A 17,910-nucleotide genomic window follows, 5' to 3' on the forward strand; every position below is an offset into this window, starting at 1 on the left:
GCGGGTGTCCCGCAGCCCGTGATCGATCGGGTAATATCTTAAAAGAAACTGCATCTGGCGTGAGTGAGAAGGAACTTTGTTTTTTTTCCGGCTTCATCACCTCGGGGCGGCATCTCCGATCAGCGGGTGTCCCGCATCCCCTGATCGATCGGGTAATATCTTAAAAGAAACTGCATCTGCGTGACTGAGAAGGGACTTTGTTTTTCCGTCTTCAAACAAGCCCAGCGAACGACCCCGTCATCAGGAAATCGGATGTAATAAAACATTCAAGCTTCAACCAAAGATTCAAGCTTCTCTACTATGTTATAAAAGACCATCCGGCGTGACACCCCCGCTCCGCAGGTCTCACACACACACACACACACCTCCGAAACACACAGCTAGCGTCTGCAACAGGTATTACAGCCGTGGGGTCATGTTTCCGTGAGGAGCTCTATGCGTGGGTATTTGACCGTCTTGCTGCAAAGACAGCCGTTGCAGCCGAGAGACTGTTATTTTTAACCCTTCTTTAATTTAAGAATTAAAAAACAGAAAAGGAGACGCATTAATTTAAGAATTAAAAAATATTAAAGGCGTATTAAAATATTCGTGTTTAATCACTAAATTGAAGAAAACCTCCCATAATTATGCATAAGATACAGTATTTTTTATTCCTCCTTTTAATTGAGGCATTAAAAACCATAAAAGGACGTGCTTTAATTTATGAATTAAAAATATTAAAGGGGTATTAAATAATAGACACTGATTTATGTTTAATTATTTCAGAATTAGTTAATTCTTTAATACATTAAAAAGATCTAGGTATTTTTTAATCGTTCTTTAATTCATGAAATAAAATGACATTAAAATATTAGACCCGGGTGGGAGGGGAGGTAGGGCTTGGGGGCGGGGTTAGGGGAGGAGCTTGGGGGTGGGGCTAGGGGAGGAGCCAGGGGCGGGACTAGGGGAGGAGCCAGGGGCAGGGTTACGGGCGGGGCTTAGTGACGTAATCGATTCTGATTGGCTGACAGGGCCACTTTTTGACATAAGGTCTCTCTCCTGTCTTAGTTTCCCCACTAAACTAGTGGATTCTCTGCTCTCATTAACAGACTCCTGAGGGTGATTCACAGAGATATTTCTGTTTCATGTCTTTTTTTTTTCCCACCAGGTTCCAAACTACCTTCCATCCATCAGCGCAGCCATCAGCCGCGTGCCTGAGCGATATGTCTGGCGCTGTTGCATTGGTGTTCACTCTGCACCACGTTACCTGGTGGCTGCCGTCTACTTTAACTTTTACCGCTGCTGCTTTGCCAAGAGGCTGCCGGAGCTGCTGCTGAGCTGTCTGGCTCTGGTTTGCAGCGTGGCTGAAAACACGGGACTGCTGCTGCTCACATACGTGTCGTCCACAGAAACATACAGTAAGATTGGCGTGGTCCTCACTGGTCAAACTGCATGAAACCAATCCAGACTGTTGCTTTTCACAACAAACGCAAATCACCTTCCTGAGTGTGAGCTCATTTTATTCTACTGCAGCTTTATGAACAAAGATAAAAGTGATAAAAATAGATAATGAAGATGATAAAGATAGATGATAAAATGGATGATAAAGAAAAGGGCTGCTGTCTTACTGACATCTGTCAAAATTTTAATAAAACGGCAAGCTGTCTTTTTTGGGGGGGATGTCAGTAAAGTTGTTTTTCCTGCACACTTTGGGTTTGAGATTTAGATTAGATAGAACTTTATTGATGCCTTGGGAAGACTCCTTCAGGAAATTGAGGTTCCAGCAGCATTGTATAGCAGCACACAGGGTAAGAAGCACACAGAGCATCAAAAGTGGGGAAAAAAGAAAAATAGTTTGCAAATATAAATACCAGACATACTGATCATTACTGTCTTACTGGCTCCTACTGTTGTTCGCCTTCTCATCCTCTGTCTTCCTTTTACTCCTCCTCCCCCTGGGTGAGGAGTTGTACAGTCTGCTGGCCTGAGGAACAAAGGAGTTTTTCAGTCTGTTGGTCCTGCACTTGAGAAGGAGCAGTCTGGCTGAAGAGGCTCCCTGCTGGTTACAAAGTGGTCCTATTACTCTGATATGATCAACAAAAACAAGCATAACTCAAAGTTTTTGTTCATCACGGTGGCAACACTTATTCATGGACAACCACCTTAGTTCACTCTCCTTTTACAGCACAAGATTTCCTGGATTACTTTGAAAAGAAAATTAGAAGACATTAGATTAAACATATCCCAGCATGCCTTGACCCAGCCACTACACCCTGCTGTTGAGGTGGGCACCATTACTGAGGTATTGCCTAGATTTACAGAATTTGATAGTATCTCACTAGGCATGCTGACAAAACTCATAACGTCAACAAAAAGCACAACCTGTTTATTTGATCCTATACCAACAAAAATGTTTAAGGACCTTTGGCCCACTCTTGGGCCGACTGTGCTGGAAATGATTAATCTCTCATTAACTTCTGGATCTGTTCTTAAATGTTTCAAATCTGCAGTGATTAAACCATTACTTAAGAAACCTAATCTTGACCCTAGTGTATTGAAAAACTATTGGCCGATATCAAATCTATCATTTTGCTCTAAAATTCTGGAAAAAGTGGTGTCACAGCAGCTCGTGGACTATCTTACTGAGAATAATCTTTTTGAGCCACTGCAGTCTGCTTTCAGAAAATATCATTCCACAGAGACGGCTCTCACTAAAGTGGTGAATGATCTTCTGCTTACAGTGCATTCAGACACCACTACGGTTCTGGTGCTGTTAGATCTCAGTGCTGCATTTGATACCATGGATCATCATATTCTACTTGATAGGCTGGAAAATCATTTTGGGATTACTGGAAGTGCCCTTGCGTGGTTGACGTCATACTTGACCAGTCGTTCTCACTGTGTTTTGTACAGTAACACTACCTCTAACCTTAGTGACATGAAATTTGGGGTTCCACGGGGGTCTGTGTTAGGCCCCCTGCTTTTCTACCTGTATATACCACCCCTTGTGCACATATTGCGGCACTTTGGGATTACCTTTCACTGCTATGCTGATGAAACTCAGTTATACATGCGGTAACTGCTGGTAATCTCACCACATTTAAAATCATTAGATGATTGTCTTGCATCAGTGAGAAGTTGGATGTCTAGAAACTTCCTACTTTTAAACTCTGATAAGACTGAAATGATGGTTCTTGGTCCAGTGAGACATCGGCATCAATTTGACCAGCTAATGCTTAGCCTAGGCTCGTGTGTCATACATCACACTGACAAAGTGAGGAGCCTTGGGGTAATTTTTGATCCTATGTTGTCCTTTGACCTCCACATTAGAGACATTATGAGGAATGCTTTCTTCCACCTGTGAGATATAGCGAAGATTCGTCCCATCCTGTCTAGGATGGGACGATGTCATGTGTTTATCTCTCCAGCATTAGGGGTCTCCAATTGGTTCAAAATGCTGCTGCCAGACTTTTGACATGAACAGAGTTCGATTACATTACATCCATTTTGGCGTCTCTTTACTGGCTTCCTGTTCCAGCGAGTACCACCTCCATCACTGTATAGTACGCTGGAGCCACCACCAGGGACATACAGACACTACAGCGCATTGTACGTTCTGCTGAGAAGATGATTGGCTTCAACCTTCCATCTCTTCAGGACCTGTACATCTCCAGGACACTGGGGCGTTCAGGTCGGATCAGAGCCGATCCTTCTCACCCTGGATATAGCCTTTTGGACCTCCTCCCCTCAGGCAGGAGGCTACGGTCCCTTCGGACCAGAACCTCCCACCATAAGAACAGTTTTTCCCCCCTCTGCTGTTAGCCTCCTCAACAAGAACCTTTAGAACTCTACATTGTTGTTATCACCACCATTTATCATCACCATTTATTTATCTTAGCTCACACATTCTGTATATTTTGTAACATTGTTATAGTGTAAAGTTTTATTATATATTACTTGTTTTACTGCTCTATTTATTTTATTTTTTTGTATTTTATGTTAGCACCAAGTACCACATCAATTTCGTAATGTGGCAATATGGCAATAAAACTTTTCTGATTCTGAGATCAGCTTAAGGTTCTGCTACTAGTCTATAAAATAGTTCACCGACTGGCACCTTCCTACCTAGCTGACCTAATTAAACCTTATGTACCGGCCCAGGCTTTGCGTTCTCAGGGTGTAGGACTACTTTGTGCCCATAGGGTGAATAAGAAGCCTGCAGGTCATACAGCTTTCTCTTATCGTGCCCCTGTTCTGTGGAATGATCTCCCTGCATCAATAAAACAGTCAGATTCTGTGGAGACTTTCAAGTTCAGACTTAAGATGCACTTATTTTTCCTTTCGTATGGCTAGCATACTGGCATAGTATAGTTCTATGCTTTTTACTAATTTTAATTCATTTTATTAGTAAACTGAGCATGCTGCAGCCTCAACTTTACCTAAATTCTGGGTCTATTAGTGAAGCTCAGGGCTAGTGGCCGGCGATCACCTTAGTATTTCCTGTTTTTCTTGTTTAATGCTGACAAATTATACTGTATTTCTTGTCTTTCTGATGCCTGGTTCTGTTTTTTCTCTCTCTGTTTGAGGTGCAGCTCCATCCAGAGATGGGTGTGGTATTTGTGCTGGAGACCCTCCTGTCCTGTGCACCAACAGCATTTCCTGTATATTTGTTTTGTGAATTGTTCATGGTTTGTGTCTGTGGCATGGCCCGGGCGGGGGTCGCTTCTTTGGGTCTGGTCTGCTTGAGGTTTCTTCCTCAGAGGGCGTTTTTTTTTTTCTTACCACTGTTGCTCTGGGGGTTAGTAAGGTTAGACCTTATTTGTGTGAAGCACCTTGAGGCAACTCTGTTGTGATTTGGCGCTATACAACCCCTGGCAAAAATTATGGAATCACCGGCCTCGGAGGATGTTCATTCAGTTGTTTAATTTTGTAGAAAAAAAGCAGATCACAGGCATGACACAAAACTAAAGTCATTTCAAATGGCAACTTTCTGGCTTTAAGAAACACTATAAGAAATCAAGAAAAAAAGATTGTGGCAGTCAGTAACGGTTACTTTTTTTTAGAAAAAAATATGGAATCACTCAATTCTGAGGAATAAATTATGGAATCACCCTGTAAATTTTCATCCCCCAAACTAACACCTGCATCAAATCAGATCTGCTCGTTGACATTGACCCTATGCCATGACATTGACCCTATGTGTCTTTTTGCAAGGAATGTTTTCACAGTTTTTGCTCTATGGCAAGATGCATTATCATCTTGAAAAATGATTTCATCATCCCCAAACATCCTTTCAATTGTCCAAAATATCAACATAAACTTGTGCATTTATTGATGATGTAATGACAGCCATCTCCCCAGTGCCTTTACCTGACATGCAGCCCCATATCAATGACTGTGGAAATTTACATGTTCTCTTCAGGCAGTCATCTTTATAAATCTCATTGGAACGGCACCAAACAAAAGTTCCAGCATCATCACCTTGCCCAATGCAGATTCGAGATTCATCACTGAATATGACTTTCATCCAGTCATCCACAGTCCACCATTGCTTTTCCTTAGCCCATTGTAACCTTGTTTTTTTTCTGTTTAGATGTTAATGATGGCTTTTGTTTAGCTTTTCTGTATGTAAATCCCATTTCCTTTAGGCGGTTTCATACAGTTCGGTCACAGACGTTGACTCCAGTTTCCTCCCATTCGTTCCTCATTTGTTTTGTTGTGCATTTTTTGATTTTTGAGACATATTTGACGCTTTGATGTCTTCCTTGGTCTACCAGTATGTTTGCCTTTAACAACCTTCCCATGTTTGTATTTGGTCCAGAGCTTAGACACAGCTGACTGTGAACAACCAACATCTTTTGCAACATTGCGTGATGATTTACCCTCTTTTAAGAGTTTGATAATCCTCTCCTTTGTTTCAATTGACATCTCTCGTGTTGGAGCCATGATTCATGTCAGTCCACTTGGTGCAACAGCTCTCCAAGGTGTGATCACTCCTTTTTAGATGCAGACTAACGAGCAGATCTGATATGATGCAGGTGTTAGTTTTGGGGATGAAAATTTACAGGGTGATTCCATAATTTTTTCCTCTGCTTGGTCTAAAAAAGTAACCGTTACTGACTGCCACAATCTTTTTTTCTTGATTTCTTATAGTGTTTCTTAAAGCCAGAAAGTTGCCATTTGAAATGACTTTAGTTTTGTGTCATGTCTGTGATCTGCTTTTTTTCTACAAAATTAAACAACTGAATGAACATCCTCCGAGGCCGGTGATTCCATAATTTTTGCCAGGGGTTGTATAAATTAAAATAAATTGAAATTGAAAATCCTCTGGTTGTTGATGACGGTGTGCAGAGGATGACTGGAATCCTCCATTTAAAGCTGAAATTGGTCTTTTGTTTGTTGTTTACTTCTGTGTATGTTAAATGAAACATCAAAAGCATTCACTCAAACGATCAAATAACAGACACTTTCAGGATCGCTCCAGAAAAATGTCTGTCGCCACCACCAGGTGACACACACACAGGGCACTGTGACATACTGCCACACACACACCATCACAAACCAGAGAGAAGTCAGAGATTTTGTACAAATTTTGACTGACTTATACGCTGAAAAATCAGACTTTTGTTGTTAATAATAATAATAATCAGGACAAGAAACCAAATAAAATCCCAAATCACAAAAATCCTGAAATAAAGCGCTGATAATTCAGGAAAAACGGTCTGATTTACGTATACTCTGATGCAACTAATACTTCAGATACTCCAAATGCAGAACTAAAAGTCTCCGAAAATGCCCACCCCACCTTCAAAATCCAAGATGGCATCCAAAATGGCCACTATTTAAGGGTTTGTTTCTTTTGTACATATCTTTGCTTTTGGAAAGGTACAGAAGCTGGTTTAACTAAGTGTATAAATGTATGTTGTAGGGCACAAGAAAGGCCTGAGACCCTGAGGTATCGTTCAGACACAGGAAACATAAACAGTGAAATCATTATAAATTTCACTTAAATTAAAATTGAAATTATAAAGCAGTCAGATTCTGTGGAAACTTTCAAGTCCAGACTTAAGACATACTTGTTTTCTCTTTTATATGGTTAGCATATTGGCATATTGTGTTACTATTCTTTTTATTTAATTTTTCCCCCTTTTTTTAACTCTTTTATTGTGCTTTTTTAATCTTTTAATTCATTTTATTTTGTTTTCTGAATTGTTTTGTGGAGGATGACGTGTGAAAAGTAATGGCGCAGTCATATGACGACATGCTACTTTTATTTGCATAACTTTCAGGCTTCATGAAGAACGTGAACATCCAGCTCATTCCTTCACTTCCTGTCCCACTTTGTGTCTGCAGGTGTTCACAAACACAGCTTCATCGTGTTTGTGGCGAGCTCGCTGCTGCACATGCTTGTCACCTGCAGACTGTGGCACGTGATCGGGAGCTGGAGCCTGAACCCCGAGGTATGCTTCCTGTCATCCCAATCACATCCTGTGATTTCAACATCAGTTTTAAAAATAATCCACTCAGAAATAAGGAAGGAACAAAATTAAGTAAAATTATAACAATTATTTTAGCAATGGGAGGATTTTATGTTGTTGTTGTTAATCATAGGAGAATTTTATGTTTTTAATTACAGGATGATTTTATGTTGCTGTTAATTACGGGAGGATTTTATGTTATTAGTCACGAGATAATTTTATGTTGTTAATTATGGGACGATTTTATGTTGTTGTTAGTCATGGGAGGATTTTATGTTGTTTTTAATTACAGGATGATTTTATGTTGTTAATTATGGGACGATTTGATGTTGTTGTTGGTCACGGGACGATTTGATGTTAATTACGGGACGATTTGATGTTGTTAGTCACAGGATGAGTTTATGGTGTTGTTAATTATGGGACGATGTTATTGTCGTTGTTGGTCACGGGATGATTTTATGGTGTTAATTACGGGAGGATTTTATGTTGTTGATCATGAGAGGATACTGTCAGTCGGGAGGAGCTCAAAGTCGAGCCGCTGCTCCTCCATGTCGAAAGGAGCCAGCTGAGGTGGCTCGGGCATCTTTTCCAGATGCCCCCTGGGCGCCTCGCTGAAGAGGTGTTCCAGCCACGTCCCATTGGGAGGAGGCCCGGGGGAAGACCCAGGACATGCTGGAGGGAATACGTCTCTCGGCTGGCTTGGGAACACCTCAGGGTTCCCCTGGAGGAGCTGGGGGAGGTGTGTGTGGATTGGGAGGTCTGGACGGCTTTGCTTGAGCTGCTGCCGCCGCGACCCAACTCCGGATAAAGCGGAAGAAAATGGATGGATGGATGATCACGGGAGGATTTTATGTTGTTGATCACAGGAGGATTTTATGTTGTTGTTGTTGATCACGGGAGGATATCCTACATGGCATATTCTACACTATTTTCAAAAAATCTGTTTGGTTGCCATGGAAACGCACTATGCTGAAAAGGGCCAAAATCAGCTGTTGTGGCTACTGCAGTGTTCACATTTTCAGTTTTTAGACACAGTATACAGAGATCGGTTTTACATACAAATGAACATTACATATTATAGAACAAGCAAATTCTATAGATTTCATAAATATGTGTCATACATTTGTACCTTTGAGCCGTTAGGCAGTGGTGTGTATCTTTTACACTGAAGTTACCTCCTATTTCAGAAATGTGGAAAAAAATGAAATATTCGCAGTATTGCTCTGCCTATTGTCACTATGTGAACCATGACTGGCTATTTTAGGTATTTATATCTTGAAGAGGAACATCTCAGCTTGACATTTATCAAATAAAATCCAATTGTATCAGATGCTGGGTGAATCTGTGAAAAGTACAAATTGTTCCAATTTTCAAACATAGCAAAAAGAGCAAAAACAGAAAAGTTTAGTTGACACCTATCTGTCTTCAGATTATAACAATCCTCTTCTCATCATATGACATTTAAAAATACCCTCCCGTAGACCATGGGTGTATAATTAAAAATTGTTGCCTTTTATATAAAGTGGTATCATGTTTTAGAAGATTTGATCCTTTTTTAAGTAACTGAGATTTGGACGAAAACGGTGAAAATGGTAAAATTTACCGGATCCCTGCATATTTGCAGATCATCTATATACCTTATCATCATATGTCATTTAAAGTGTGACCCCCTTATAGTCCATGTAAATATAATTTAAAACTGTTGCCTTTTATATCAAGTGCCTATATGTTTCACATGAATGTGACTTTATTTTCAAGTGATGGAAAATTGCGTGAAAGCATTGAAAAGTGTGAAATTGATGGGACCTTTGCATATGTGTGGATTATCCATGCACCCTGTTATTTATCAAAAGAGTGACTATGTTGATATATTCTAAAGTTGCTGCATACGTCATTATGTGTCAATACATGTGAGACAAATCGAGCCATATTTTGAAGAAATGGACAAAATTGTGGAATCAGTGAAGATGATGAAATTAATGTGACCCCTAACAATATGCAGGTCATCCTCAGCCCCTATCATTTCAAGAGTGACCTCTGTAGACTACGTAGCCATATTTTGAAGAAGCGGAAAACTGAAAATGGTGAGATTGATTGGACCAGTGAAAATAAAACAGTGGATCACGCAAAGACTCTGTCATCTTATCACATGTCAAGAGTGACCCCTTTGCTAATTTGTAAAACTTGTCACCTTTTATATTAAGCACTTTGATGAAAAGAAAACAGAAGGAAACCAGTCTTCCCTATGAAAAACCATTTGATCTGAAGTTCCACAAGAAGAAATGTGCAACAACACATATGTGTAAAGCCTTGACAGGTTAATTGAATTAATATTCACAGATGTTAATGTCACAGTGTCCTTTATTCACAGATACACTGATTTAATTGTTTGCTTGCTTGATTAATTGATCTGAGAACAGCCACTCCCTCCTTAGAATGACACAGAACATGTCACCACCAGGTGACACACACACACAGGGCACTGTGACATACTGCCAGACACACACGAGTCGCCACCACCAGGTGACACACACACACACACACACACACAGGGCACTGTGACATACTGCCACACACACACACACGAGTCGCCACCACCAGGTGACACACACACACAGGGCACAATGACATACTGCCACACACACACAGGGCACCATGACATACTGCCACACACACACGAGTCGCCACCACCAGGTGACACACATACACACACAGGGCGCTGTGACATACTGCCACACACACGAGTCGCCACCACCAGGTGACATACACACACAGGGCACCGTGACATACTGCCACACACACGAGTCACCACCACCAGGTGACACATACACAGAGCACCATGACATACTGCCACACACACGAGTCGCCACCACCAGTTGACACACACACAGGGCACCGTGACATACTGACACACACGAGTCGCCAACACTAGGTGACACACACAGGGCACCGTGACATACTACCACACACGAGTCGCCAACACTAGGTGACACACACAGGGCACCGTGACATACTGCCACACACGAGTCGCCAACGCTAGGTGACACACACACAGGGCACCGTGACATACTGCCACACACGAGTCGCCAACGCTAGGTGACACACACACACAGGGCACCGTGACATACTGCCACACATGAGTCGCCAACACTAGGTGACACACACACACAGGGCACCGTGACATACTGCCACACACGAGTCGCCAACACTACGTGAGACACACACACACACACACACAGGGCACCGTGACATACTGCCACACACACACACACACACACAAGTCGCCACCACCAGGTGACACACACACACACACAGGGCACCGTGACATACTGCCACACACACGAGTCGCTACCACCAGTTGACACACGCACACAGGGCACCTTGACATACTGCCACACACACGAGTCGCCACCACTAGGTGACACACACACACACAGGGCACCGTGACATACTGCCACACACACGAGTCGCCACCACCAGGTGACACACACACACACACACACAGGGCACCGTGACATACTGCCACACACGAGTCGCCACCACCAGTTGAGACACACACACACACACACACACACACACAGGGCACCGTGACATACTGCCACACACGAGTCGCCACCACCAGTTGACACACACACACACACACACACACACACAGGGCACCGTGACATACTGCCACACACGAGTCGCCACCACCAGTTGACACACACACACACACAGGGCACCGTGACATACTGCCACACACGAGTCGCCACCACCAGTTGACACACACACACACACAGGGCACCGTGACATACTGCCACACACGAGTCGCCACCACCAGTTGACACACACACACACACACAGGGCACCATGACATACTGCCACACACGAGTCGCCACCACCAGTTGACACACACACACACACACACACAGGGCACCGTGACATACTGCCACACGAGTCGCCACCACCAGTGACACACACACACACAGGGCACCGTGACATACTGCCACACACGAGTCGCCACCACCAGTTGACACACACACACACACAGGGCACCGTGACATACTGCCACACACGAGTCGCCACCACCAGTTGACACACACACACACACACAGGGCACCGTGACATACTGCCACACACGAGTCGCCACCACCAGTTGACACACACACACACACACAGGGCACCGTGACATACTGCCACACACGAGTCGCCACCACCAGTTGACACACACACACACACACAGGGCACCGTGACATACTGCCACACACGAGTCGCCACCACCAGTTGACACACACACACACAGGGCACCGTGACATACTGCCACACACACGAGTCGCCACCACCAGTTGACACACACACACACAGGGCACCGTGACATACTGCCACACACACGAGTCGCCACCACCAGTTGACACACACACACACAGGGCACCGTGACATACTGCCACACACACACGAGTCGCCACCACCAGTTGACACACACACACACAGGGCACCGTGACATACTGCCACACACACACGAGTCGCCACCACCAGTTGACACACACACACACAGGGCACCGTGACATACTGCCACACACACGAGTCGCCACCACCAGTTGACACACACACACACAGGGCACCGTGACATACTGCCACACACACGCAGGGCACCATCAGGTGACACACACGCAGGGCACCGTGACATACTGCCACACACACGCAGGGCACCATCAGGTGACACACACGCAGGGCACCGTGACATACTGCCACACACACGAGTCGCCACCACCAGGTGACACACACACACAGGGCACCGTGACATACTGCCACACACACACGAGTCGCCACCACCAGGTGACACACACACACACAGGGCACCGTGACATACTGCCACACACACGAGTCGCCACCACCAGGTGACACACACACACAGGGCACCGTGACATACTGCCGCACACACACGAGTCGCCACCACCAGGTGACACACACACACAGGGCACCGTGACATACTGCCGCACACACACGAGTCGCCACCACCAGGTGACACACACACACAGGGCACCGTGACATACTGCCGCACACACACGAGTCGCCACCACCAGGTGACACACACACACACAGGGCACCGTGACATACTGCCGCACACACACGAGTCGCCACCACCAGGTGACACACACACACAGGGCACCGTGACATACTGCCGCACACACACGAGTCGCCACCACCAGGTGACACACACACACAGGGCACCGTGACATACTGCCGCACACACACGAGTCGCCACCACCAGGTGACACACACACACAGGGCACCGTGACATACTGCCGCACACACACGAGTCGCCACCACCAGGTGACACACACACACACAGGGCACCGTGACATACTGCCACACACACACAGGGCACCGTGACATACTGCCGCACACACACGAGTCGCCACCACCAGGTGACACACACACACACAGGGCACCGTGACATACTGCCGCACACACACGAGTCGCCACCACCAGGTGACACACACACACACACAGGGCACCGTGACATACTGCCGCACACACACGAGTCGCCACCACCAGGTGACACACACACACACACACACAGGGCACCGTGACATACTGCCGCACACACACGAGTCGCCACCACCAGGTGACACACACACACACACACACAGGGCACCGTGACATACTGCCGCACACACACGAGTCGCCACCACCAGGTGACACACACACACACACACACAGGGCACCGTGACATACTGCCGCACACACACGAGTCGCCACCACCAGGTGACACACACACACACACACACAGGGCACCGTGACATACTGCCGCACACACACGAGTCGCCACCACCAGGTGACACACACACACACACACACAGGGCACCGTGACATACTGCCGCACACACACGAGTCGCCACCACCAGGTGACACACACACACACACACACAGGGCACCGTGACATACTGCCGCACACACACGAGTCGCCACCACCAGGTGACACACACACACACACACAGGGCACCGTGACATACTGCCGCACACACACGAGTCGCCACCACCAGGTGACACACACACACACACAGGGCACCGTGACATACTGCCGCACACACACGAGTCGCCACCACCAGGTGACACACACACACACACACACACAGGGCACCGTGACATACTGCCGCACACACACGAGTCGCCACCACCAGGTGACACACACACACACACACACACACACACACAGGGCACCGTGACATACTGCCGCACACACACGAGTCGCCACCACCAGGTGACACACACACACACACACACAGGGCACCGTGACATACTGCCGCACACACACGAGTCGCCACCACCAGGTGACACACACACACACACACACACAGGGCACCGTGACATACTGCCGCACACACACGAGTCGCCACCACCAGGTGACACACACACACACACACAGGGCACCGTGACATACTGCCGCACACACACGAGTCGCCACCACCAGGTGACACACACACACACACAGGGCACCGTGACATACTGCCGCACACACACGAGTCGCCACCACCAGGTGACACACACACACACACACACACAGGGCACCGTGACATACTGCCGCACACACACGAGTCGCCACCACCAGGTGACACACACACACACACACACACACACAGGGCACCGTGACATACTGCCGCACACACACGAGTCGCCACCACCAGGTGACACACACACACACACACACAGGGCACCGTGACATACTGCCGCACACACACGAGTCGCCACCACCAGGTGACACACACACACACACACACACACAGGGCACCGTGACATACTGCCGCACACACACGAGTCGCCACCACCAGGTGACACACACACACACACAGGGCACCGTGACATACTGCCGCACACACACGAGTCGCCACCACCAGGTGACACACACACACACACAGGGCACCGTGACATACTGCCGCACACACGAATCGCCACCACCAGGTCGGCAGGTGACTACAAGACACTGACTGGACAAATTGTCACACAGAATACATCACCACTGTCAGGTGACTAATGGACACAGACCACAAACTGATTGAACCGTTTGCACGCAAGTTCAACTGCAGATCACACTAGAAATGGCAGCAAATTTGGAATTGTGCTTGGCTTCCTGACATGAATTCCTTGTTATGCGATTGGATTTTTTTTACATATATGGTAAGATTAAATGTTTGTCTTTGTATTTACTGAACGATAGGCCATAGGTATGGTCCACATAGCGACAGTTTACATTGTAGCATTTTTGTTTTTTGTTTTGTTTGGGGTTTTTTTAAGCTTTTTTGCATAGCAAATTCATGTCCCCATAAATGAATTCTAATTTACAAATGATTGACTTCTTTGACAAAAAAAATTTACTTTTCTGACAAAGCGAGATGTGCTGCTTGATATGTGGTAAATGTTTGACATCAAATTTTCTCACATTTATTCTGCTCTGAAAAATGCCTCTTTCACCATTGTTTCACATCTGTAAACGGGCACACTTTAGCCTAAAAATACAAGACTGGTTACCATGGCAACCACTGAAGGATATGTTAAAGTATTGTGTGACAGTTATACACCAGCCAAATACTGTCGATACACCAAATTTCATTAAAATCGGTGAAATGTCACTTTCCATGTTTTGGGTCCTCGTGGCTGATTTTTCTCACTAAGCTGCCCATATGTTGTTGATCACTGGAGCATTTTATGTTGCTGTTTTTGATCACGGGAGGATTTTATGTCGTTTTTACTTATGGGAGGATTTTATGTTGTTAATCACGGAAGGATTTTATGTCGTTGTTAATCACGGGAGCATTTTATATTGTTTTTACTTACGGGAGGATTTTATGTCGTTCTTCATCGCGGGAGCATTTTGTGTTATTTTATTGTTGGGTTTTTTGTTTTGTTTTTGTTTTTTGTTATTAAGGTATTTATTAAGTTTTAACATAAAACAAAAACAGAACAGCACAGACTAAACATAACAGCAACACTACTCCAAATGTACATTAAAACCAAAATACAAGTATACCAAATTAACCAGGAATAAAACAAAATTTGTCTAACTTCTTAGATAAGATCTAAATACTTCCCAGTATGATTATTTCCGATTCTGCAGTTTGGCAACCAAAAGTTCATATGAAGCTCTATCCGTCATGGAATTAACCCATTCCTTAAACACAGGGGCCTCTGGATTTTTCCACTTTTGAAGAATAACTCTAGCAGCTAGAACAAAGCGTGTTAGCACCAGAGCACTACTACTTTTAGCAATATTGGGAAGACAGGATCTGTCTTCCAACAGACAGAGTTGAGCAGACTCAGGCAAGCGTGCCCCCAACCATTCCTCAAATGTTTTAATTATTATTTTTCAAAATGGTTGAACCACAGGACAAGCCCACATAGCATGAATAAAAGTACCTTCTTGACAGTTATACTTCCAACACATTATTTTTAAGGATACCCATTTTAAAAAGTCATGTAGGTGTATAATAAAATCTATGAAGAATCTGTTTTCCTTGTGCTTCTCCTGTGAACCATCCGACAGAGGAGATTATCGTATGCCATGAGTCTTTATCAGTGTCCTCATTCAGATCCTTCTGCCAAACAAGTCTTAGACTCTCACTTTTATCATACATTGCTCTAGATGACATTTTATAAAACATAGATGCTGACTGAGACTTTTGGGGTAATTCAAGGTAAGTCTGCACAACATTGTCTTGATCAGATATCTGCTTAAGTATCTTACTCAAACCACTTCTTATTTGCAGACATTGCCAAAATTCAGATTTATTTCCCAAATTAAATTTTGTTTTGAAATCCAGATAAGCTTTGACTGTTTTGTCCTCAACAAGGTCCAATATGCTTCTGATGCCCCTCGACAGCCAGGAAGCCCAAAAAACAACTTTTCCTCCCATTTTTATTGCTGGATTGTTCCAAAGTGATGAATATAATTGTTTATAAGGGGAAATTCTGACAAGTTTATAAAATTTAGTCCAAACATTTTTAGAATGTTGCAAAATTGGATTAGGCTCTTAACCTTTGCATGGATTTTTTTGTCTCAGAAGATCAAATGGACTAAAGGGGGCTGTATTCTCCTGCTCAACAGCTACCCATCCGATATCAGTATCCCCCGTTTTACAGTGATTCACAAGTTTACTCATCTCAAAGGCAGTGTTGTACAGTTCCACATTTGGCAGTGTCAACCCGCCATCCCTTCTTATTATATACAACTTCTGTAATTTTATCCTTGGTTTTTTGCCATTCCACAGATAATCTGTTACCATTTGATTGTATTGCCTAAAATATTCGCCAGATACTGAAATTGGAAGCATCATTGACAGATAATTGGATTGCGCTGCAATAACCATTTTAAAATCAAATCAATTTTATTTATATAGCGCCAAATCGCAACAAACAGTTGCCCCAAGGCGCTTTATATTGTAAGGCAAAAGCCATACAATAATTACAGAAAAACCCCAACAGTCAAAACGACCCCCTGTGAGCAAGCACTTGGCGACAGTGGGAAGGAAAAACTCCCTTTTAACAGGAAGAAACCTCCAGCAGAACCAGGCTCAGGGAGGGGCATTCTTCTGCTGGGACTGGTTGGGGCTGAGGGGAGAGAATCAGGAAAAAGACATGCTGTGGAAGAGAGCAGAGATCAATCACTAATGATTAAATGCAGAGTGGTGCATACAGAGCAAAAAGAGAAAGAAACACTCAGTGCATCATGGGAACGCCCCAGCAGTCTAAGTCTATAGCAGCATAACTAAGGGATGGTTCAGGGTCACCTGATCCAGCCCTAACTATAAGCTTTAGCAAAAAGGAAAGTTTTAAGCCTAATCTTAAAAGTAGAGAGGGTGTCTGTCTCCCTGATCCGAATTGGGAGCTGGTTCCACTGGAGAAGACCCTGAAAGCTGAAGGCTCTGCCTCCCATTCTACTCTTACAAACCCTAGGAACTACAAGTAAGCCTGCAGTCTGAGAGCGAAGCGCTCTATTGGGGTGATATGGTACTATGAGGTCCCTAAAATAAGATGGGACCTGATTATTGAAAACCTTATAGGTAAGAAGAAGAATTTTAAATTCTATTCTAGAATTAACAGGAAGCCAATGAAGAGAGGCCAATATGGGTGAAATTTGCTCTCTCCTTCTAGTCCCCGTCAGTACTCTAGCTGCAGCATTTTGAATTAACTAAAGGCTTTTCAGGGAACTTTTAGGACAACCTGATAATAATGAATTACAATAGTCCAGCCTAGAGGAAATAAATGCATGAATTAGTTTTTCAGCATCACTCTGAGACAAGACCTTTCTAATTTTAGAGATATTGCGCAAATGCAAAAAAGCAGTCCTACATATTTGCTTAATATGCGCATTGAAGGACATATCCTGATCAAAAATGACTCCAAGATTTCTCACAGTATTACTAGAGGTCAGGGTAATGCCATCCAGAGTAAGGATCTGGTTAGACACCATGTTTCT

The 17,910-nt window shown here is 44.5% G+C and overlaps 1 protein-coding gene across 1 annotated transcript in view; it reads left to right on the forward strand.

Annotated features, from left to right (window-relative positions):
* Window positions 1-17,910, forward strand: part of pgap2 (post-GPI attachment to proteins 2) — a 63,246-nt gene that overhangs the window by 31,985 nt on the left and 13,351 nt on the right. The window contains exons 3-4 of the mRNA XM_034177584.1: window positions 1,148-1,397; window positions 7,333-7,439. Coding sequence (XP_034033475.1) covers window positions 1,148-1,397; window positions 7,333-7,439 — 357 coding nt within the window. The remainder of the gene's footprint in view (window positions 1-1,147; window positions 1,398-7,332; window positions 7,440-17,910) is intronic.

The sequence above is a fragment of the Thalassophryne amazonica genome, chromosome 9 (assembly GCF_902500255.1).
Source record: "Thalassophryne amazonica chromosome 9, fThaAma1.1, whole genome shotgun sequence".
In the NCBI taxonomy this organism is placed as follows: Eukaryota; Metazoa; Chordata; class Actinopteri; order Batrachoidiformes; family Batrachoididae; genus Thalassophryne; species Thalassophryne amazonica.